This window comes from Humulus lupulus, chromosome 8 (assembly GCF_963169125.1).
Source record: "Humulus lupulus chromosome 8, drHumLupu1.1, whole genome shotgun sequence".
Classification (NCBI taxonomy): domain Eukaryota; kingdom Viridiplantae; phylum Streptophyta; class Magnoliopsida; order Rosales; family Cannabaceae; genus Humulus; species Humulus lupulus.
The window spans coordinates 162,821,879-162,847,362 of record NC_084800.1 but is presented as its reverse complement, the minus strand read 5'-3'; the positions used below and the strand labels follow the sequence as shown (position 1 = coordinate 162,847,362).

The following is a 25,484-nucleotide window of genomic DNA, read 5'->3' as shown; positions in this document are numbered from 1 at the left end:
TAGTAAGATTTGGTATGTTGATTGCATAAACTGTTGTAGGCTATCCTCTAAAGATGGGGTCGTTTCTTGTTCAATGGGATATGATAGGTCGGATTGGGCATGACTTTGATTATGCATGTTGAATTCATGCCCTATTGGAGATTGGGTATGACTCCATGAAAAATTTGGATTATAGGTGGGGGCAAATGGGATATCAATTGATTCATGCATATCATATATATTATTAGTTTCTCCATAATTTAAATTTGAATGCTCATAATAGTTGTACTCAGAATTCCAACTATAATTAAAATGATCCATATAGAAGAAACTAAATGACAAACTAAATTTTTTTTTTTTTTTTTTAAGAATACAATTAAGGGAGAAAAAAAAAAGAACAAGAAAATAAAAATTAAGAGAACAAAAAACGAAAACAAGAGCTTGGACAAGATTTAATTTCTTTTTTTTTTCTTTTCAAGAATATATATATTTTTTAAGTTTTCTTTTCAAGTATATATATATATATATATTTTTTCACAATAGAATGATAAAGGATGAAGAGAAATAAGGCAAAATTAAATAAGACTATCTAAATTTAAGCAAGAGTAGGGAGGCATAGCATGCCATCAACCATAACAAAAATAAGATAAAAAATTAGGAGGCACAAGTGCCATCAACTAAAACATAAGATAGAAGACTAGGAGGCAAAATTGCCATCAACTAGTAACTTACACTAAATAACTAAAAATAACAACAAGATAAATAAAGAAAATTACAACAAAATTATAACAAAATTAGGAGGCACAAGTGCCATCGACTATAAAAATTAAAATGATAGATAGGAGGCACAAGTGCCGTCAACTAAAAAAAATAATAATAAATATAGAAATATAAGTATATTTTTTTATGGGTGGTAGAACCGTCCCAAATTTTCTTTTTATCTTTTTTTTTTTAGTTTTTATAGATATATATTTTTTTAGTTTTTTTTTTTTTAAGTGCAAAAATTAAAATAACTAGTAGAAGAATTCACTAACCTTAAGATAAATTTTGTTTCTTTTCTTGCAACTCCCAGGCAACGGCGCCAAAAACTTGATAGACCCAAAACGGGTATGTTTAAATATTTATACTCGCAAGCGCACGAATCGTATTTATAGAATAGTTTTCGTGTAAGCACGAGGTCGAACCCAAAGGAGTTGTCTAAAATCAAAAAGAAAACTATTTTAAATCAAAAGTAATAAATTCTAACCTAGTTCCAAAGATTAATGAGAATTTGTAACAATAAAAATAAAATAAAAGATAATAATAAAGAAATTAAAGACAATATATATAACATAAATTAATAATAGAGATGAAGGTGGTAAAATAAGATTATTAAGGATTAGAATCCACAAAATATAAGTTTAATAATATTTATAAGTACATTGATTCCCAAGTTTTAGTGATAGTTAAAATAAATCAAACTATCATTTTCTAAATAGATTTATAATTTTAAGCACAACTTATTTCTAAAAAGATAGGGTTTTTCTTCACTTTTCAAAATTCTAATTTCAAAGCATTTAGTGTAAATCAATCTAATGAAATAACAAATAAATCAATGAACATTATTTATAAGGCAAAACATAATATTTTTGTTCTAAGCATGGATGTGTACAATTTAATGACACATCTTACACAAAGAATATTATGTTTTGCACTAATGAAGAACAAAGTGTAAATATGTGCTAACAATCCAAAATACATGATATTTAAGATGAAAGAAGATATTTGAAGAAGAAAATTCCATAAACTTTGTTGCACAAAATGGGAAATCAACATACAAAATAAACACTATCTAGTTACAAAATGTTTCATCATCACCTTAATAATCTTAAAAATATTAGAAACACATAACTAGAATAACAAATACACACTAAAAATTACAAACATAAATAGGAAAATTTGGAGGAGAAACCTCCAAAATTTCCTCTAAAAATACATAGAAAATAATAAAAAGAAGAAGAAGAAGAAGAAAATTGAGAGGTTTTGAACGTGTAGAAATTATGGTATAGTAACCTCCCCTTTAAAAATATGACACCCTAAATGGTCTTGACATACCATATTTATAGCCAAAATGTGATTATTAAAATAATCAATTTAAAATAATTAAATTGATTAAATTAATTATAATATGGCAAATAGGGGTAAATTATAGGGTGTAATAATTATGTTTTGGGGTCAAATGTGTAGAAAATATGGTAAAAAGTGGTATTTTTGTCATAGGGGACAAATGGTACAAAAGCATTTTTGTGGGCTCAAAGTATGGAATAAAGCAGCTAGGTTGTGGGCTATGGCAGGCGGCTCATGGGTGCTCTGGTGGAGATAGGCTTCGGCTGGGTCTATGTGGGAGTGAAGGTGCAGAGGCGTGGAGTGGCATGAAGTGATCTTGTAGGAAGTGGTCATTTGATGCTTGGATGAAGAAGGATTGTCAATGGGCTTGGGCTTGCTACTTGGGCCTTGGCTGAATGGTCTTCAACAATGCCACTTTTTCATTTCATGCTCCTCAAAAATGCCACTTTTTATCCTCATTTTTATTGCTTTTCAAGAACAAAATTGCCACAACTTTCCTACAAAATAAACATAAAATAAATCATAATATAATATTTTCAATTATAAAATAAATCAATTTAATTCTTTGAAAATATTAATTATAACTTAATTATATTTTACATTTAAGTTCAATAATACAACATTTTTTTACCACTAATAATTCAAATAATTAACTACAACATTTTACAACAAAATAATTATAAAAACACACAAAAGTATATAAAATCATGATAAGACTAATAAATTCAAAATTACTTAAATACTTAATAAATTATTTAAAAACTCAAGAATTAAGCAACAATTAGCACATAAAACGTGGTAAAATAACTCTATTTTGTAGAGTTATCACACCCCCAAACTTAATATTTTGCTAGTCCTCGAGCAAAAGAAAAATTAAAAACACACTTTTTTTTTTAATTGGTGATGTCAAATGTTTAACTCAAAAATTACATAATGGAAATAGTTCAAAAAAAATCACAAATAAAAGTAAAGCTTATGTAATTAATTTGAAAAGTTAAAATTGTTTTCCAAAATATATATTTAACATAAAAACATTAAATCATCATGTGAACATTTAGACAAGCTTATGCAAACAAAAATAAATTAAATCTTAATAGATAATCAAGCAAATTCTATGATTTTTCAAATCTTTTTTTTTTTTTTTAGAAATTTAAAGAATTTAATGTTTAAATAAACTATATCCAAATATCACAAAAGCTCAAATATAATAGAATAGTGATATATTATGAAAAATATATATTTAAACAAAACTAACTTAAAAATTAAAAATAAAGCTTAATAATTATTTATATTTTTCTAAGAACTAAGAACGGTTTCAATCATAATTCTTATAATTAGAAAATGAAAGTCACCAATATATATTTTTTTTCAAACAAAACAAAGAAAATAATTTTTTTTTAACATTATATAACAAATGAAAATCACATAAAAACAAAAAGAAAAACAAATAAAGAATTTTTTTATTTTTTTGAATTTTATAACAAATGAAAAACACATAAAAACAAATAAAGAAATTTTTTTTTTTAAATTTTACAAATAATGAAAACACATGCATAAACATAAAAAAAAACACATACACATTACCCCCAAACTTAAATGAAACATTGTCCTCAATGTTTAATAAAATGGAAAAAATTAAGAAATACTCCCTTTGATGAATGCTTAATTGATTTGACTCTTTTGTTCTCTTCTCTTCTTTTCTTTTTGGGCAAGAAGTTTCCTTCAAGCTTTTTGAAAAACATGAAGAAAAAAAAACACACACACACACACAACAACAAGTGAAATATGAAATGAAACATTAAAGTATGGGTTGCCTCCCACAAAGCGCTTTAGTTTATAGTCTTTAGCTCGACTCTAATTTTTTTTTTCTTTTAACCTACACCCAATCGATGGTGTAGAATTTCATTAGTAGGGTGAGTTATAACTTTGATGCAAATGCCATAAATAAGAATTGATAACATCACACCTACAAGAAAGTTAGAAATATGCAATTTTAATGGAATATCAACAAAATAAGAAAATTGCATATTTATATTAGACTCATTTTCATTTTGAGTAAATATACAAATTTGTTCAATTATGGGCTCTTGAAATATAATTATATCTTTTTCATTTTCCTTATAAGCCTCGAAAATTATTTCATCCAACTCTTTTGTTTCATTAGGGGGTTGGATGAAAATTACAAGTTCTTCAACAACTTCATTCTCCTTTTCATTTTCAATTTGACTATTTGGATTAGGAATGGGTTGGTTGGGATGAACTTGTTTTTCCGACTCTATAACAGTTGCAAGGTGTCCTACTATTGTCTCAATTTTTGAGATTGACTGATGTAACGCCCTACTTCCTTAGAGCCGTTACTAAGTGAGTTTTTAAGACAAAACAGTGTGCAATGAACTCGCTAACCGAGGTTTTTAAACAAAAGTGTGACTAATTAGAAGTTAAGGCTGCAATCTTAGAAAAATGTGTCGTTTCAATAAAACTTCTAGTATTAAACATTTGGGATCCCAAAATAAGGTTTGAAAACTATTTACATCTCAAAATAAGTTTACAATTGATCAGTTATAAAAATCATAGATTATTACAGCCATTTTCGAATAAACCCCCAACCAAAGCAGTCGGGCAGGCCAAACATGTACGCGTCGCTTCACGCTCTCCGTACTCATGGTTGGTTGACTCAGTCATTGCCCTTACCTGCAACACAGAGCACCCGTGAGCCGAAGCCCAGCAAGAAAACCCAAATAATACATAGCATATGCAATTCATATAGCTGGCATAATTCACTGATAAATAGGAAAAACCATCATAATAAACAAGCACGGCCATGCCGCCCCAGAGGCCTTACCAAAGCCTGGGGTTTCGGTTCTCACCGCGAGGATAACTCATGTATCCCTTGGGTCCCACCCTGAATATAAGCATCCCATGTGCTGAGTGTTACTTTCGGCCCCGCTGCCGCACCCGGCCTACGCCGCTCTCGACCCTTGCCGTTCATTTCAGTATAATCACACATATAGTACATTCGAAATAATCATTCACACACATCATGATTCATTTAAGGTTAAACATTTGCACATAATACAATCTGGGGCCATGCCCTGCAATCACACAGTGGGGCCATGCCCTATTCTCGGGTGTTACGGTTTTCTTACTTGTATTCCGAGCCTCCTGATGCACTCAAGCCGCGAGCACGGTCCTCTAGCACGAGCCTCTCCAATAGCCTAGTCACAACACACATAAAACATTCTTTAATACTAATCAATTCATAACCACTTCCCGGGACCAATCCCGCACTCTCGGGACCTCTAATTCCCTAAAACAATACACCGGAACCATCCCCCGAGTCCCCGGGCAAAAGCCCTAAAAACCAGAATTTTGCCTGCCAAAATGGCCTAGGGCCGCGGCACTCCCCTCAAGGGCCGCGGCACTCCCCTCAAGGGCCGCGGCGCCCAGCGACCTACCCCTCTCCTGATGCAACCTCGCGCCGCGGCGCTCATACGCGAACCCAGATTTCTGGGTTTTCCCATGCGTTTTTCCCGAGCCTCAACCTCTCCAAATCACCCCAAACAAATACCTCAACCCCAAAATCAAATCAAAACCTCAAATGGACCATCTAAACACCCATAGATACTAGAATCAAGACCAAAACACCATCACACCCAAAGATCCACCCATTGATTCCTAATTTCAGCAACTCCACCCAAAACTTTAAAAACATAACTCAAACTTTATATTTCTCAAATCAAAACAGAAACCAAGTCTTAAGTGTATATAAAATCCTTACCTTGAATGAAGAATTCACCCAAAAGCCTCCTTGATCTCCTCCTAAACTCCCACTTCAGCCCATTTTTCTCTTCTTCTTCTTCTTCTCATTGCCCTAACTTTCCTTCTCTTTATTTTTAACAAAGCCATCAAATAAACCAAATGCCCAAACCGTGTACCCTATAATCCCAGCTGAAACTTGTCTAAACCCCTTGCCAAATGACCATGCTACCCCTCCAAATGATCCTTTCCCAACTAAGCCCTCAAGGGTACTCTAGTCCTTTCACTAATATTTCATTTCTACCATTTTCTATCTAGAACTTGTTACTCTCAGCAGTAACAAATGGTTACCCAGGTTACTAAATCTCCAATAACCATTACCCACTAAATCTCAACTTAACCATAAAATTCCCAAGGTACCCCTAGTCTCCTCCCGAGCCAGGTATAAAATCCCGTTGTGACTTTTGAGTAAACTAGCTCTCTAGGACCGTCTCGGCACGTGCATCACAATAATAACACCACACTCACGTGGTACAATTCACAGAATACAATTATCACATATATGCCCTCAGCGGGCTAAAATTACAATTATGCCCTTCTAACACGATCCGGGCCTACATGCATACTAATATACATAGTCATGCATCTCAGATAAACAAATAGTCATATAACATGCTTTAAATCATAATCATGCATTTAACTCATCAAAGTCACACATAAATCCCATCATGCCCTCCTGGCACGCTAATCAAGGCCCTTAAGCCTTATTAGCGATTTTGGGTCGTTACAACTGAGATTGGACTAGTAAGATTTGGTATGTTGATTGCATAAACTGTTGTAGGCTATCCTCTAAAGATGGGGTCGTTTCTTGTTCAATGGGATATGATAGGTCGGATTGGGCATGACTTTGATTATGCATGTTGAATTCATGCCCTATTGGAGATTGGGTATGACTCCATGAAAAATTTGGATTATAGGTGGGGGCAAATGGGATATCAATTGATTCATGCATATCATATATATTATTAGTTTCTCCATAATTTAAATTTGAATGCTCATAATAGTTGTACTCAGAATTCCAACTATAATTAAAATGATCCATATAGAAGAAACTAAATGACAAACTAAATTTTTTTTTTTTTTTTTTAAGAATACAATTAAGGGAGAAAAAAAAAAGAACAAGAAAATAAAAATTAAGAGAACAAAAAACGAAAACAAGAGCTTGGACAAGATTTAATTTCTTTTTTTTTTCTTTTCAAGAATATATATATTTTTTAAGTTTTCTTTTCAAGTATATATATATATATATATTTTTTCACAATAGAATGATAAAGGATGAAGAGAAATAAGGCAAAATTAAATAAGACTATCTAAATTTAAGCAAGAGTAGGGAGGCATAGCATGCCATCAACCATAACAAAAATAAGATAAAAAATTAGGAGGCACAAGTGCCATCAACTAAAACATAAGATAGAAGACTAGGAGGCAAAATTGCCATCAACTAGTAACTTACACTAAATAACTAAAAATAACAACAAGATAAATAAAGAAAATTACAACAAAATTATAACAAAATTAGGAGGCACAAGTGCCATCGACTATAAAAATTAAAATGATAGATAGGAGGCACAAGTGCCGTCAACTAAAAAAAATAATAATAAATATAGAAATATAAGTATATTTTTTTATGGGTGGTAGAACCGTCCCAAATTTTCTTTTTATCTTTTTTTTTTTAGTTTTTATAGATATATATTTTTTTAGTTTTTTTTTTTTTAAGTGCAAAAATTAAAATAACTAGTAGAAGAATTCACTAACCTTAAGATAAATTTTGTTTCTTTTCTTGCAACTCCCAGGCAACGGCGCCAAAAACTTGATAGACCCAAAACGGGTATGTTTAAATATTTATACTCGCAAGCGCACGAATCGTATTTATAGAATAGTTTTCGTGTAAGCACGAGGTCGAACCCAAAGGAGTTGTCTAAAATCAAAAAGAAAACTATTTTAAATCAAAAGTAATAAATTCTAACCTAGTTCCAAAGATTAATGAGAATTTGTAACAATAAAAATAAAATAAAAGATAATAATAAAGAAATTAAAGACAATATATATAACATAAATTAATAATAGAGATGAAGGTGGTAAAATAAGATTATTAAGGATTAGAATCCACAAAATATAAGTTTAATAATATTTATAAGTACATTGATTCCCAAGTTTTAGTGATAGTTAAAATAAATCAAACTATCATTTTCTAAATAGATTTATAATTTTAAGCACAACTTATTTCTAAAAAGATAGGGTTTTTCTTCACTTTTCAAAATTCTAATTTCAAAGCATTTAGTGTAAATCAATCTAATGAAATAACAAATAAATCAATGAACATTATTTATAAGGCAAAACATAATATTTTTGTTCTAAGCATGGATGTGTACAATTTAATGACACATCTTACACAAAGAATATTATGTTTTGCACTAATGAAGAACAAAGTGTAAATATGTGCTAACAATCCAAAATACATGATATTTAAGATGAAAGAAGATATTTGAAGAAGAAAATTCCATAAACTTTGTTGCACAAAATGGGAAATCAACATACAAAATAAACACTATCTAGTTACAAAATGTTTCATCATCACCTTAATAATCTTAAAAATATTAGAAACACATAACTAGAATAACAAATACACACTAAAAATTACAAACATAAATAGGAAAATTTGGAGGAGAAACCTCCAAAATTTCCTCTAAAAATACATAGAAAATAATAAAAAGAAGAAGAAGAAGAAGAAAATTGAGAGGTTTTGAACGTGTAGAAATTATGGTATAGTAACCTCCCCTTTAAAAATATGACACCCTAAATGGTCTTGACATACCATATTTATAGCCAAAATGTGATTATTAAAATAATCAATTTAAAATAATTAAATTGATTAAATTAATTATAATATGGCAAATAGGGGTAAATTATAGGGTGTAATAATTATGTTTTGGGGTCAAATGTGTAGAAAATATGGTAAAAAGTGGTATTTTTGTCATAGGGGACAAATGGTACAAAAGCATTTTTGTGGGCTCAAAGTATGGAATAAAGCAGCTAGGTTGTGGGCTATGGCAGGCGGCTCATGGGTGCTCTGGTGGAGATAGGCTTCGGCTGGGTCTATGTGGGAGTGAAGGTGCAGAGGCGTGGAGTGGCATGAAGTGATCTTGTAGGAAGTGGTCATTTGATGCTTGGATGAAGAAGGATTGTCAATGGGCTTGGGCTTGCTACTTGGGCCTTGGCTGAATGGTCTTCAACAATGCCACTTTTTCATTTCATGCTCCTCAAAAATGCCACTTTTTATCCTCATTTTTATTGCTTTTCAAGAACAAAATTGCCACAACTTTCCTACAAAATAAACATAAAATAAATCATAATATAATATTTTCAATTATAAAATAAATCAATTTAATTCTTTGAAAATATTAATTATAACTTAATTATATTTTACATTTAAGTTCAATAATACAACATTTTTTTACCACTAATAATTCAAATAATTAACTACAACATTTTACAACAAAATAATTATAAAAACACACAAAAGTATATAAAATCATGATAAGACTAATAAATTCAAAATTACTTAAATACTTAATAAATTATTTAAAAACTCAAGAATTAAGCAACAATTAGCACATAAAACGTGGTAAAATAACTCTATTTTGTAGAGTTATCATAACTCGATAGTTACCCTTGATGGGGATATTTATTGGCTAGATCTTAGTGTTGAGACTCGGTTCTCTCTTACAGATTAGCATTTATGCTGGAGGGCGTGTTATGCCCGAATTGTTGGAAATTGTCGAGCGTTGGTCTCGAATTATATGAAATAGTTGTGATATATTATTTCTGTTTGCTCTGGGATTTTCTGAGTGCAAGAATTTATAGGTTTATATGAAATAGTTGTGATATATTATATTTGTTTGCTCTGGGATTTTCTGAATGCAGGGATTTATCTGTTTATAAGAAATAATTTGTCATTGGTTATCAGACATGACAATAAGTTTGCCAGGATGCTTTTGCGTTCTTGAAATTGATTGTGTAGGGTCCGGATGGATCTGGAACCCTAATTTTTGTGAAGCTATTGTTATCTGTGGACAGTAACTTGGTCAATGACCACCTGTCTTCTCTGCATGCTTTTTTTTTAAAGTTGAACTTACTACACATTTTCGCTTACCTAGTTGTTTCCTGTTGTAGGTAAGAACAAGGGCAAGGCAAAGCAGTGAGCGTTGGAGTCTACCTTGTGAATATACATGCGAACTGACCTTTTGGGAAGCCGTATTGTTTTTGGAAAATGTTGTGTTATTTTCATAAACTAGGCTCACTGTACTCTTCATAAATTATGTTTGTATTAAATGTTAAGTATGGCCATACGAATTTTAAAAAGTTTTTTTTATACGGGTTTTTGAGACATTTTGTTAAATGAAAACGTTTATATTTCCTCATTATTGAGTCTTGAAAATCCGGGTCGTTACAGGTTCTGTTAGAGAATATATTATATTGCTCAATGGAAATAGTAAAACCAAAATACAACTATATGCAAAAAATACAATTGACAATGTAATATTTAAACAAGTGTTACAACTCTATTGCTCAAAATACAAATAAATTGAAAGATTTAGAAGAGGAACATCACAAACTCAAAACTATAATAATACAAGTAAATAAGAACAGCAAGATCAAAAGAATGAAAAGAGCAATAAAAAGAACACAAACTCTCACACAACCAAAGTGTATAGTAGTGGGAATCACCAACTTGAACAAGGTTCAAGACCTTTGTCCAAAAGCTTATTTCCCCCTATTCTCTAAGCACTAAGGGATCCCTCAAGGAAATAACTCTATTTAATTATCAAGCCTCTATGGTGTATTTTCCAGCCAAGTGCTTTGTGGATAGAAAATGGTGTGTTTTACAAGTGAGCAATAGGCTCCTATTTATAGAGTTTTGAGACACCATTTGAGTTTCAAATTCCACCAACCCCCATGGCTATTACCCACTACAAGAAAAAATGTTTTTAACAACACCGAAAATGTGTTATCAAAACATACGATAACACTTTCTGATGTGTTAAGACCGACTATGTTATCGTAGGTCAGGGTACTTTACATAACACTTTATCAGTGTTATACAGATGTGTTATTGTATTGTCAACGATAACACAATTTCTGTGTTATTTTAATATACAGATAAGTGTTGAATTATGTTATTTATAGTCGATTATATAACACTTTTTTTGTGTTATACTACACTTTAGTATAACACTTTTTTTGTGTTATGCTACACTTTAGTATAACACATGTGTTGTATTAGCTTAGAGAAACATAATCTTTTTTTACTTGCACAAAATTAGGAAAACAAATATGAGCCAAATAAGGTAACATAAATAGATTTTTATTAATTACTCAAATGTAATTACAATATTTAGTCTACTAGTCTAGGCTTAAGAAATCATATTACAACATAATTTATGCCCAATTCAGATTCCTTTATCACTAAATACAAAACAAGAAATGTATACAAAAATTAGTGAAATACATTCTTCCATTCTAAAGGCCTCAACTACAAATGTTGTCAAGAATTGCTCCAAAGAAATCATCTCAATATACCTGCACATTGTAAAAAAAAAAAGTCATTTTATTATCAATGTGTCGCTTAGCAAGCCACTTTCCATTAAGTTAAAAATTAAAATAAGTCCTAAACTTTCAGGGGAAAAGCAGAGAAAAAGTGGGGTACATGATGTACTACCATATAAACCAACTACTAAAGAACCAAAATATGCCACTTAAAACAGGTTGTGAAATGTGTTTGTATGCTCAATGGTCAAAATGCATGTTTAGAAGAATTGATTGCAGAACTTGAAACTCTGTCAATATGTACCAACAAGATAAGAGAATTATCTACACTTGCTTATTATCCAACATAATCATATAGAAAATCAATAATAAAAAAAATGCACCTGAAAAATTTCTTTAGCATTTTAATCAGTTAAAGGTTTTAGCCCAATTTCTTCAATATTGCTTACTGTTAGCCAAAATACCCATATAAGTGAACCCATAACAAGTTTTAGTTGATGAAAAGTGCACCAAAAGCACCCCAATAAGGGATCAAAATCATTGGGTCAGATCAAATCATTAGTTCCATGTGGTTGTTATTTCAATATTGCTGCAAGCCCAAATATGAATGAAAGCTAAATAGTAATTGGCAACAATCCTTCCATAACTTCTACAATTTATTTTAAAATCACAATAAAGAAAATGGAAAGGGGATATTTTTAATATAGAATAATGTACACTAAACAAATAAAAGAAGAAAAAAACATATTTAAAATGTCATAAACAGAGAAAATAAAATATGATCACCATTAGATAACATTATAAAAGATTCACCCAATTATTTAAAACAAGTTTTTCTATTATAAATTAATATTTTTAATGAAAAATAAACTTAATCTAACTAGCTAATGCTAAATCTCCAAAACAAGAGAGAAATACACAAGCAAAAACATAAATCAATGTTCAAAACAATGAGAAACTATATATACCATGGACATGCGTGCAAGGAGTATTCTCAGAACAATATATATAAATATATATTCAATTAGTACTGTATTATATATGTTCCAATAAATTAACAAGCAGGAATAGAAATAAGCATTAAATATGCATGCACAAAAATAAGGCAGAAGCAAATGAGGGAACACTTGAGAATAGGCATTTCAACACAACCCATGAAATCCTAACCTTAATTTAGAATTGAAATTTAAACCAGATGCATAAAAAATAAATCACATGAAAACAGAGGAACGTATCCACAATATGGCACTAAAACTTCAATCCAAAGTCAAAAAACACATAGCAATTCATATCAGTGGCAAATTCTAGCCATCAAAATCTATGGCTGACCAACTTTGAGGATATGCAAGAGAGTACTATAGTATATGTATGTATATATAGATTATTCTGTCTTTGGCCATCAAACAATTTTAGTTCTTTCCCATTTCAAATCCAAAAAAAAATAAGCCAAGACAAATAAAAAATACACTTACAAAATTATGTCTTCTTATCATTTATATATCTCAGTGCTCAGAAATGCAAGTCCAAAAACAAAAATGTTTAAAAATTATGAGATAAGAAAAATGCAAGTCTCACCTCATCCCTAAATAATGTTAGAACTAGATTTTCCTTCAGTACCACCTGAAATAATCAACAAAAAAGAAAGAGGTGAGAAAAACAAGCAATATAATATTCCATTGAATAAATCAATCATGTTTTTAATGTTGTACTCTTCAACCAGATCATTATATTCCACATCTTACAACGAAAATAATTTCAATGCAAATACTTAGCATGGTGATTACATTTATACAAAACTTCTACCCTTTAACATGGGTACATACCATTGGCACAATTACAAAAGTTTTACAAATCACTTATGGCATATTAAGAAAATAATTATTGCATATATGGAATATATTTGAATAAAAAGAAAAATCCCATTGGGTTCATAGTTGAAAGATTCATTAAGCGACTAAAAATAGAGAACAATAATTAAAGACCCATTGACCAAAATCAATGTGCATTTTAAAGATCTAAAATTATAGTAGTCATGCTCATGATTGTTTTTCTTTTTTTCTTGCATCAATGGGGATTTGATAATGATAAGGATTAATAAAGCATAAACAAATATAATTAATTACAAAAATCAAAATTGATTTTTTTTACCCGATATCTCTCTTTCCCCTTCTTTCTTTTCTTTCTTCTTCTACTTCCCTTCCATTGATCTTTTGGTTCTTCTTCTTCACCTTATACCCAGTAACAAAAGCTTTTATCATGCTATTAAAATACCCTGAAAAAATCATGTTGAAGCAACTATATTAAATTAAAGCAACACAAAACCAAAAAAACTCAGATTGATGCTTAAAACAAATACCTAGAATCTCATTTTTAACAAACAAAAATCAGTATTACAAATCACTAACTTCAATAATCCAAATTCTCAATTCACAAATTTCAAATTCAAAACCATATTAAGAAAATCACAAATCCATTACCATTCAAAAATAATCACCTATCAATACTCAAGACCATATCACAATAATTCAAACCTAGATTTACACAAAAATATAAAAGAAAAAATGAATCAATAACCCAAAAATTAAAAACAAACATGAGAGAAATTAGATATCAGCCACATACTACTGGCATCACTAGCTATCAGCTGCAGAAGCATAGCAGCTGATAGCTCCAAGAAAGGATTTGGGATAGTAGTTATAATATATATATCAGCATTAGTAGTCATAGACAGTTGTATTTTTACATCTTTTTTTATGCATCTATAATCTAACAACACTTAATTAATAATACAAGAGGTATTTGATTGATTTAAAGATAGAAAAAAAAATAAAAAGTTGTTATATTCAAGTGATGGTCACGTTGGAAAACAGAGGAGGGGCTATAATGTAGACTAGACAAATGCTTAGTAACACAAACTATTATTACCGAGCTTAGCTTATCAATCCACGCCCACCATCACAATCTGCATAAGTTTTAGAATAACCCATTAACGTTTCTTAATCTTGTGCAACCCCAAAGCCTTAGTGATTGTAACATCATCTACAGCACCAAAAACACCCTGTTATCAAAATAAAATAAGAACACGTAATCTACCGAACATATCTTATACTAACATCAATATTAAAAAAAGTCAATCTTACCTTGTTGAACTATCGCATATCACTTGTCATTATCTTAAGTCAAGGCAATGGACATTTAACCAACAAAAATCAATACACTAAATTCAAAAAGAATTTGAGCACTATTATCAAACAAGTGGTGTGCGATTTTCTATACTAAACAGAAGAACAATAATTAAAGCAATTACCAAAACTTGTTCTTGAAAAATGAGATTGAAGAACATAAAACTAAATTTCAGATTGCATATCCAAAATGATCATCAAATATTGTGATTAATCTCGAAATCTTAAAGGAATCTATAAAGATTTAGGGTAAAGATTTAGCGTAAAGATTAATCTCGAAATCTTAAAGGAATCTAAACCAAATGGTTTTTTTTTCTTTTCAGCAAGTGTGTTTTGAAAAGGAATTATGCACAGACCAAATGTTCCTCCTTTATTTTCCAATCAACCAAGAAACAATATGAGAAAATTGAGTGAAAAAAGAACTTGAATTAAGACTTGTTCTAGAGACAAGTCACCTCCAGACAAAATCCCAGTCTCACTTTCGATGTTCTTCAACCACAGCTTGAACAAAGATGAATCTATGGCGCTCCTACCCAAATAAATAAATTTAAACAATCAAGCACAAACTTTCCATTTTTTTTGTTTATTTATTTAATTTTTTTTTCTTATAAAAAGGGTTTCACAAACCAGAATTCCAAATTGAATACACCAGGAGCAGCGACGATTCGAACGGGGCGAGCTAGTTGAGATTCAAACGTGTGAGAGCTTGGGCCCGCATGGGTCGAAGTTTCGACGCCCTCTGAAGATCCCTAGCCAGCGCGTGTAGGGGAAGGTCGGGCTCCATAAACACAGGCGAGAGAGAAAGAGCGAAGGAGAGAGGTCTGGTGGGAGAAAGAGATCCAAGAGAGAGGAGAGAGAATGATGAGGAAAAAGGAGAAGGAATTGTGTCTACGGTCTCCCAAATTTTCAGGTCTCAAAATGAAAAAAAATGCTAAGTGGCGGGATGGTGAAAATTATTACCGCCTTTTCTCATAAAGTCCCCCAACATAGTACTCTAGCATAATACCTTTTTGTTAGTATTATATTTATGTGTTATGAAAATGGGTATTTAGTGTAGTGACCAATGATTAATTGGAAGTTTATGGATTAAAATAGAGATTTTGGGAGTTACTTGGCTGTTGGAAGCGTTCAAAATTGGATAAAACTGAAGTTTGGAAAATGATGTCAGTCGCTCTGGCCGCGGCCCACGATGTTTTCTGCCTCTTAGGGCACGACCTGAAAAACACTGGCTACGGCCCAAGACGTTTTTTCAGCAACCAATTTTCCAAATTTGCCAAAACATTCCAAATTCATTCCCACTTGATTTTGAAACTTCCATACACATTATGGGAGTTAAAATCACATCTATAACAGTCATTTCACATATGGCTTTAAGAAATTCATCTCAATATTGTGTAACAACAAATATACACAATAATGGGTAATATTTGGATGTTACAAATTTGTGATTGAATTCGTAACATCAAATATGTTACATATTTGGATATTTCACATATATCTAAATAATGTAACTCTCTATTATATGTTACAATATGTGACACTTTTTGTCACATTTATTTAATCTAAAACATTATATTATAAAATAATATAATATTACATTATATTATATTATAAATAATATAACATTCCCCCACTAGATTAAATAGTTTATCTATTGTAACACTTATTTAATCAATCAAACATTATATAAAATATAATAGGTTCAACCTGGTTATTGTGACTTAATAGCAAAGGAAATTCAAGCTAGGAGACACTATGTCAAGCCTCAGAGAAACAATTTGAATTTTCTGAGACAATAATCTAAGATAGTCTGGCTCGCTTATGGAGATGATAATACTAAGCTCTTTCATGCCAGCATCAAAAAGAGGAGACTCCGAAATACTATTTACTCAATCAATGATGCTAATGGAACTTGGGTTAATGAGCAGAATGAAGTTATCAAAGCTTTCCTGGATTTCTATATGTTGGGATAAAAAATGAGTACAAGAACCCTGGTTTACAAAAGACTTGTTCAAGAGGGTCCGGTGGTTAATCCTACTCAAGCTGCTTGGTTAATGAAAGATTACACTCTTGATGATGTTAAAAATGCTTTGTTTTCTATCCCAAATTACAAGGCACTTGGACCTGATGATTTTAGTAGTGCTTTCTTCAAAGACTCTTGGGATATCACTGGGAATGAAATCGCCACAGTTGTTGTAATGACCCAAATTTGCTAATAAGGCTTAAGGGCCTTGATTAGTGTGTCGGGAGGGCATAATTGGGGTTAGAATGAATGTTATTGATTTAAATGCGTAAATATATGATTAATAGTGTGCTTATGATAATTGATGATATTATATGATGATGTGATATATATGTATGAGATATATGCGAGAACCACATTATTATGTGGATAATTCTGCAGCCGGCGACTCGAGGCGATCCTAGGGCTAAATAGCGGGAAAAGTCACAACGGGGCATTATAATTGACTTTGGACAAGTCAAGAAGTATTTTAGGTATCGGGTAGTGATTTAGACTATCGGGTGATGAAAATAAATAATTGGAGATATATTTGAGGTTAGGATGTCTAGGCGGGATTATTGGGGGATTTTACCGTTTTGGCCTTGGGGACGTTTCTGGCACCCCGAGCTTTGGGATTAGTCTAATAACCTAAGGATATACTTGGAGGACTTAGAAAACACTAGACAGAAATTAGACCGACTCTTCCTCAGTCTTCTCTCTCACCTCTCTCCTAAGGAAGGAAAACACTGAAACTTGAGGGGGAACTGCTGGAATTAAGCTGTATCTTTGAGAATTGAAGGGAATAATCTGGAGGATTAGCTCAGGAATTGATCAAGGTCTTTGATAGAGCCAAGGTATGCTTTGAATTTTTGTTTCTGAGGTTAGGAATTTAGAGAAATGGCTGAGTTTTAAATATTTGTGGTTTTGGCATTTAAGGTGGAAATTGAGGCTTGAAACTTTGAAGATAGGTCAGGGGACTCTTGGAGAAGTGATTCTACAGCTAAGGTAAGGTTTAATTTAAAGTTTGATGATTGAATTTGAGAGCTTTCATGGCTGGTTTTGAGTTTTGTGGGTTTGAAATCTCAGAAATTGGAATTGGCATTTTGGTGAGTGTTAGGCTGGATTTTTGGTGGAGTTGTGCTGTTTAAATCATTCTAATGTTGTTATTATTAATTGGTATTGACTTGGGGGCTTTGGGATGGCTTAAGGTGAGGTTTAGATATTGAAAATGGTGGTTTTTTTTCTGGGTTCGAAGGGTTGGGCCGCGGCATGGTTCTTGGTGAGCCGCGGCCCTTCGAGGCTGTTGCATGCTGAGGAAGGATGGCGGGCCGCGGCATGGTCCAAGCAATGCTGCGGCCCTTACCTGTTTTTATGCCTTAGATGGTTCTGTTTGGTGGGCATGCCACGGCATGGGTGGCCTATGCCGGGGCGCTTAAGGGATTTTGGGATTTTGAGATTTTAGGCTTGGGAATTTAACCTAGGGTGCTCGGGATTGAATCTTTTACCATATTTGGTGAAGTTCAATGTTCCGGAGACTAGAACTTGGTTTGGAAACTCATTTAAGATTGTTAATGGTATCTTTCATCATGGTTGTGACTAGGTGTTAAGCTAGGGCACGAGGATCGGATCGCGCTCAAGGAGTATCGCCCGTAGCTAATTCATCTAGAAGCTAAAGGTAAGAAAACTACACCCGGTTGAATATTTGAACAGGACTAAGGGCTCCCTGATATATATGATTGAAAGAATGGTATTATGCCATGTAAATTGTAAACCAACAGCCTAAGTGTGCCACGGTTAACTTGTGCAATTGGCACGGCTCGGACACTGGTATCCGAGGACAGCTTATTATGCACTGAGCTCGGTTTAAGCGGGCTGGAGTCAGTGGGTTAAACAGAGGGTGCGACCTAAGGTGTTGATCCTAGTATTTGAGTTAATTGATTATTATATTTGGCTATGAATGTGATTAATGAGATTTTTGAATAATCTGAGTATAGATGAGGTTACTTGTACCTTGAATTGTGCTTATATGCTGTGGATTGAATATCTGAACATGCTTATTGGAATGTCTGTTTGATAATATTGTTTATGCTGTGTATGTTGTTTTCTTGTTGGGTCTTGGCTCACGGGTGCTGCGTGGTGCAGGTAAAGGCAAGGGCAAGATTGATCAACCTTGATTGGAGAGCTCTGCAGGGTGAATGTACATGTCAGGCCGCTCAACCGCCATGGTTGAGGAGATTATAGGGACGAGAGGACCAGAACTTTGTATTTTTCCTTAGTATGGCTAATGTTTACTCTTAACTGTTGAATTTTGTAAACCAACTTTTAAACATTGCAAGTTTTGGGGATCCCTTCTGTAAACTGTTTGTAACTTATAAAATGTATCTTTTGAGGCCAAAATGTCTTTTTTCCCTAGAACACTTTAGCTAATGACACGTTTTGATTAAACGACTTGATTAGCAAGTCTCACACCTTTATAAATACATAGTGTAGCGGTCTTGGCTATCCAGGGCATTACAGTTGTCCTCTCCTTTCTCCACTCTGGGAAGCTTCTCAAGGAAATAAATGGCACAACCATTACCTTAATCCCCAAGATGACTTGTCCTGATTCAGTTAGTGACTATAGACCAATTGCGTACTACAATGTGATCTATAAAGTTTCCACCAAAATGATTATTCTCGGCTAAGAGAAATTCTTCCTCGCATTATCTCTGAAAATCAAAGTGGTTTTGTGCAAGGAATGCAAATAGTTCAAAATATCATGGTGTGTCAAGACATGGTTCAGGGTTATGATAGGCAAGGGGCTAAGTTCGCTTGTATGTTCAAGATAGACTTACAAAAAGCTTATGACACTTTTGATTGGGACTTCGTTAAAGAAATGTTGTTAACTTTAGAGTTCCCTGCGAAGTTTGTGACCTTAATTATGGACTGTGTAACCACTTCGAGATTCTCCTTTATGATTAATAGTTCTCTCCATGGATACCTTCAATCTAAAAGGGGTCTCCGCCAAGGGGATCCAATGTCTACACTATTGTGTGTTATTGGAATGGAATATATCTCGCGCATTATGAACAAAGTTGCTAAAGACCCTACTTTTAAATTCCATCTAAGGTGTATCAGTTTGAGGCTCACACACTTATGTTTTGCAGATGACTTACTTCTCTCTTGCAAAGGAGATTACATTGTTGCCACTTTGTTTTTACGTGGTTTCAAGTTATTCTCAAATACTTCAAGGCTTCAAGCTAATGTGGGGAAGTCAGCGGAATATGGGGCAGCTTTGGGCACTCTAACTCTTGATCGCATTGTGAACATTTCTAGTTTTCAGAGAAGTACTCTTCCTTTTAAATATCTTGGCTTGAAAATCTGCTCCAAAAGGATTTCTCCAGCTGATTGTGATTATTTAGTTGATAAAATGACTAGCAGGATTCGAACTTGGAGTAGCAGGAATCTTTCTTATGCTGGGTGCATTATTCTAATCAGCTCGGTATTACTCACCATTAATTTTTATTGGTCTCAAATTGTAATTTTGCCTGAAAGTGTTGTTCAAAAAATAATTCAGATTTGTCATGCTTATCTTTGGAAAGGAAATGACATGTTCAATGGCCCTGAAAACGTTTCTTGGACTGATGCTTGTAAACCAAAGAAAGATGGTGGTTTTGAGTTCAAAGATGTTGCTCTTTGGAATCTCTATTGTTGACCACGATTTTGGCCAACAACGAGTAGACGTCAAAACTACAATGAACCTTCAAGAGAAAAATACGACACAGATAATTTTATAGTGGTTCAGCCCCAATTTATTGGTAATAGCCTAATCCACTTGGAGTTGTGATAAATATCCTACACTTAAGATTAGATGAACTTGAGCCAACTGAGTTTCTTAAGTGTAAGTAGAAAAATACATAGTTTCTCTCTCTAAACTCTCTTAGAAAATGCCCCAAGAATACCCCAAGTAACAGTCTCAAAGTCTCCAAACTAGAGAGTTTTTCTCAGTCTAAAAAGATCAGATCCCCTGAAATGATGCCATGAGTCATTTATTTATAGGCTCATGGATCGTACATCAGATATTCCCTTTGACCGGGTCATTTCTGTTACTCTCACAAAATTTAATTAATAATAACATTTAAAATACAACAATATGCGACTTCTTTGGGATAAACTGAGAGATTCCCACGTAGGTACGACTAATTCTAGCAGAAGCCGTTACTGGAACTTCGCTTGCATAACGATGATCTGTCTAGTCGACCAACTTCACTCCTTGAAGAAAGACTGCTCGGCCAAAGCACTTGACTGGTCAGCCAAAACAGCTGACTGGTTGGCCATGCACTCCCTCGGTCGGCCAAATATTTCACTGGTCGGCCATGCACTCCACCGGTCGGCCAAACACCTCACTGGTCGGCCATGCACTCCACCGGTCAGCCAAACACCTCACTGGTCGGCCATGCACTCCACCGGTCGGCCAAATACTTCACTGGTCGTCCATGCACTCTACCGATCGGCCAAACACCTAACTGGTCGGCCATGCACACCACCGGTCGGCCAAATACTTCACTGGTCGGCCATGCACTCCACCGGTCGGTTAAATACTTAACTGGTCAGCCATGCACTCCACCGGTCGGCCAAACACCTAACCGGTCAGCCAAACACCTCTTTGGTCGGCCATGCACTCCACCGGTCTAACATGACACATCTCTGGTCTAACATGGCACATCTCTGGTCTAGCATGACACTTCTCTAGTCTAACATGACACATATCTGGTCTAACATGGCACATCTCTGGTCTAGCATGACATTTCTCTGGTCTAGCATGACACATCTCTGGTCTAGCAAAACACTTGACTGGTCGGGCAAAGCATTTGACTGGTCAATCAAAACGTTTGACTAGTCAATCAAAAATCTTTACCAGTCGGACAAAAATTCTATCAGATCGGTCAGATCACTTTATCACAACTCCGAAGAGCCAACACATTTATTGACTATTAATGTGCCATTTACTGACCATGCATTGTCACTTGTCACTTCTGATTGCCACGTCATCGAACTGAAATTTTGGGGATAACATTTGTCCCCCAAGTTTATTATATGATTTACTCATATGATAAACTTTTTGCTCTAGCAAAATTTTTTTGAGGTCATCCAAAAGCTTCCATCCCGTCAGTAACTTTCACTTTTGTAGTAAACCCACGATCAAAGGTTTCCTTTAGCCCATCAAACTTGTTTCTTTTACCATTCCTAACCGATCAAATTTCTTTTGTCCCTCGAAAGCCTTATGCCTCGGAACCTAAATAGCTTCTTGGCAATGCTACTCCTCGGACATGCTGCTCCTCTGACGCACGCCATCTACTCCGATACCACAGCCTAACCGCTCGGATGCATGCCCCTATCTCCTCGGTTTTGCACAAAATCTTTATGGTTCATGCAATTATACTTTACACTTCTTTGTTAACTTGAAACATTCTAAGTCTTTTTAGACTTAAAAAGTTATAAGTTTTTTGTGAATAGTAAAGTCACTCTAATATATGCCTTATATTTTCGCATGAGTACTTAGTTTTCTAACTTAGAAATTCTAGACATTTCATAAGTCCATACTAAGTATACTTTCTCACACTCTTATTGCTCTAACATTTTATGAGCATAACGTTTATTGTCAAACGAATATTTGCTTCTAACTTGAAATTTTGAAAAATTCCAAGTTACTTAAGCTTTGTCAAACAAGTTAGCTTAATGGCTTTTTTTGACTTCAAAATTTTACAAGTCAGCCTAAAAACAAATATGTTTACTCGTGCTCTTATTTCCTATGTTAAATTATATACCAACATACCCCATGTGCCCCCCAATCGATCGAGGGTTGAAAGATCCTGGGTCACTTGCTACTTGACCGAATCTGTTCGAGCAGTTAATTGCTCGTGAAACACATAGAATATATTGAAAATATTCGAGTAGTTGAGCACTACTTGAGTGTATCGACCAGTTGAACACTGTCTGATTTTACTGACCAGTTGAACATTATTCGAATAATTAACACACATGCACATTTATAGCAAGAATCGACCACGCTGCGCGTAGTCTCTTTTATTACTCGTAAATTAAAAAGGACAAAACGTGTCTAATAACGAGTCTTAAACAATAAAAATTGTTCAAAAATAGCTGACTGGTCAGCAAATAACCAGCTCATAAACCAAATTTAAATAACAAGTTAAACAGCTTGAAATTAAACTACCACTCTGAACGCGGTATTTAGTGATAATATATCCTCTGATGCTCATCGCTCCAATGGTTTTTGATCCTAGCACTCCCGCTCAGCATACCTCTCCCTTGCTTTGTTGCTATCCTCAGCCAAGTGTGGACCTCCACATATAGTTTCTAAGGTAAAGTCCACAGGTCCGGCCTGCAAGGGTGGAGATCTTTGTCGTTTGAACCCAGGATTGCTGCTGCCTCCTTCTCCTTGGGGTGTCTCTGCCAGGTACTTTCTCAACTTTCCCGACCAGAGAAGAAACTCTATCTCGTCCTTGAGGTGATTGCATTCATTCGTGTCATGACCATAATCTCCATGGAAACAACAAAACTTATTCATATCTCTCTTCCTCATCTCTTTCCTGATGGGTGGAGGTTTCTTGTAGGGAACCTCTTCATGACTAGCAAGATATATTTTCACTCGGCTGGTCGAGAGAGTGGTGTAATTAGTGAACTGAGGCTCATTATTGATTGGATTTTCGTTTGAACTCAACTTTGCTTTCTTTTCCTCATGGTGGTCAGACCCATTATTTCCACGTTTCTTTCCACCATCCTTAGGAGGGTCAGTTGATCCGCCCAGATTGTTTATGCCATTCTCCTCTTTCTCGATTGCATCGTCCAATTTCATATACTTGTCTGCTCGGTCAAGAAATTGTTGAAGTGTTGAAATTGGATTTCTATGTATACTGTCCCACAAAGGGCTCCGATAAGTTATCCCAGCGAATATGGCAACCATCTTCCCCTCGTCTCCTACAGCAGTTGCTCTATTGGCTTCTCTCATGAATCTCTGTATATAATTCTTTAAAGACTCATCTTTTCATTGTTTGATATCTGCCAAGTGGTTGGCATAAACTGGTGGAGTCCGGGAAGTGTTGAATTGTCTACAAAACTCCTTCCTCAATGTTTCCCAAGAGGTAATGGAGTTCGGCTTAAACTTCCAATACCATTCTTGGGCAGTATCCGACAATGTAGTCGGGAAAACTCTACACTGATAATCGTCACTTACTCCGAGCAATTCCATCTGGTATTCAAATTTCCCAACATGTCTAATGGGATCTGCCTTTTCTGTATATACTGGTAGAACTGGTGCTTTATATTTTGTCGGCGGCTAGGCTGCTCTAATCCGGGCACAAAATGGGCTGCCACTCCGGTGGTCTATCGCATCTATCCTGGAAGGTCGTTTTGACAAACCTTGCACTGCAACTGTTAGCACGTCAAGCTGGGCTTGGATGGCTGGTGCAACTGACGAAGTTCCAAGGTCTTGACCACCTGGTCGGGCATTACCATCTAGTGCACTGTCGTCAAGTATTTCTACTTAACTGGCAGGGCGGTTCAGATTTTGCCCTTCGACCGGGATGGTCCTCCTCTTGTTGGTGATAACGTCCCTCAGATCCTTCCGGGAAGCATGCTCTCCTACCCGATCGAACACCGTACTTTTCGATTTTTCAGAGGGCTTACTACGCAGGACTTGCACTCTCCCACTACATTGCTGGTCGGGGTGTAGTAGAGGCCTTTCGGTATGCCCCGGGCAGTCTTTTCCTCCTTGTTGGTCGTTGCCCTCCTTTTCCTTTGATTGGTTGGTGTGATGACTATCAGCCTCATCACGACCATGCCCATCTTTGAATTATGAAGTCCTCTTATCTCGAGGAGTCCTGGTCTGATCCTGCCTGGGTAGAGTCTTTTTACTGCCCGATCAGTGACTCCCTGATCTAGAAGTTTCTGATCGGTGGCTCCTCAAGGGGGTTCTAGAGTGCTCCCTTTGCGTCGAGGCAGTTCTAGATCGATCCCCATCATCTTCCTGACCAGGGGGGTTACTCCTGCTTCTATCCAGTCCCCGAGAATTGGCTCTGTCAGTGGTCCTCCGATCAGCATTATTATTTCTTGCTCCCTAGATGGCTGCTTGGGCCAATTGGGTAGCCGCTTCTAGAGCAAGTGCTGCTTCACGATGTCTCCGGTCAACTTCCTCCTGTCACTGTCTGAGCTCTTCGCTTCTGGCCTCCATATCGCGCCTTTGCTGCTCTAACGCAGCTCTCTACCTGGCCATATCTCTTTAGCGAAAGACTCCTGTCGAGCATTAAATTGAACCATATCCTCTTGGAAAGTACCTATTGCTTCCTGGAGTAGTACAACTTCTCGAGTGGTTTCCTCGAGAAAGACCCTGGGCTCAGTCTCTGGGTTTTGCGGTCTAGGACCTTTTGATCTAGAAGGCTCTTTTGACGTGCCTAACTTTTTGAATGCCACACTGGTATTCTTGGGCGCCATCTTGATACGATAGTTGTGTGTTTCTTCTCTTCAGGCCCTCAATGAAAGCACCAAAATGTTGACCACGATTTTGGCCAACGACGAGTAGACGTCAAAACTACAATGAACCTTCAAGAGAAAAATACGACACAGATAATTTTATAGTGGTTCAGCCCCAATTTATTGGTAATAGCCTAATCCACTTGGAGTTGTGATATATATCCTACACTTAAGATCAGATGAACTTGAGCCAACTGAGTTTCTTAAGTGTAAGTAGAAAAATACATAGTTTCTCTCTCTAAACTCTCTTAGAAAATGCCCCAAGAATACCCCAAGTAACAGTCCCAAAGTCTCCAAACTAGAGAGTTTTTCTCAATCTAAAA

At 34.6% G+C, this 25,484-nt stretch overlaps 1 protein-coding gene across 1 annotated transcript; it reads left to right on the top strand.

Annotated features, from left to right (window-relative positions):
• Positions 1-19,405: 19,405 nt before the first annotated feature.
• LOC133796214 (uncharacterized) lies at positions 19,406-20,326 on the top strand. The gene has a single exon (XM_062233691.1). It carries the CDS (start codon positions 19,406-19,408, stop codon positions 20,324-20,326), a length of 921 nt encoding a protein of 306 aa, XP_062089675.1.
• The last annotated feature ends 5,158 nt before the right edge of the window (positions 20,327-25,484 follow it).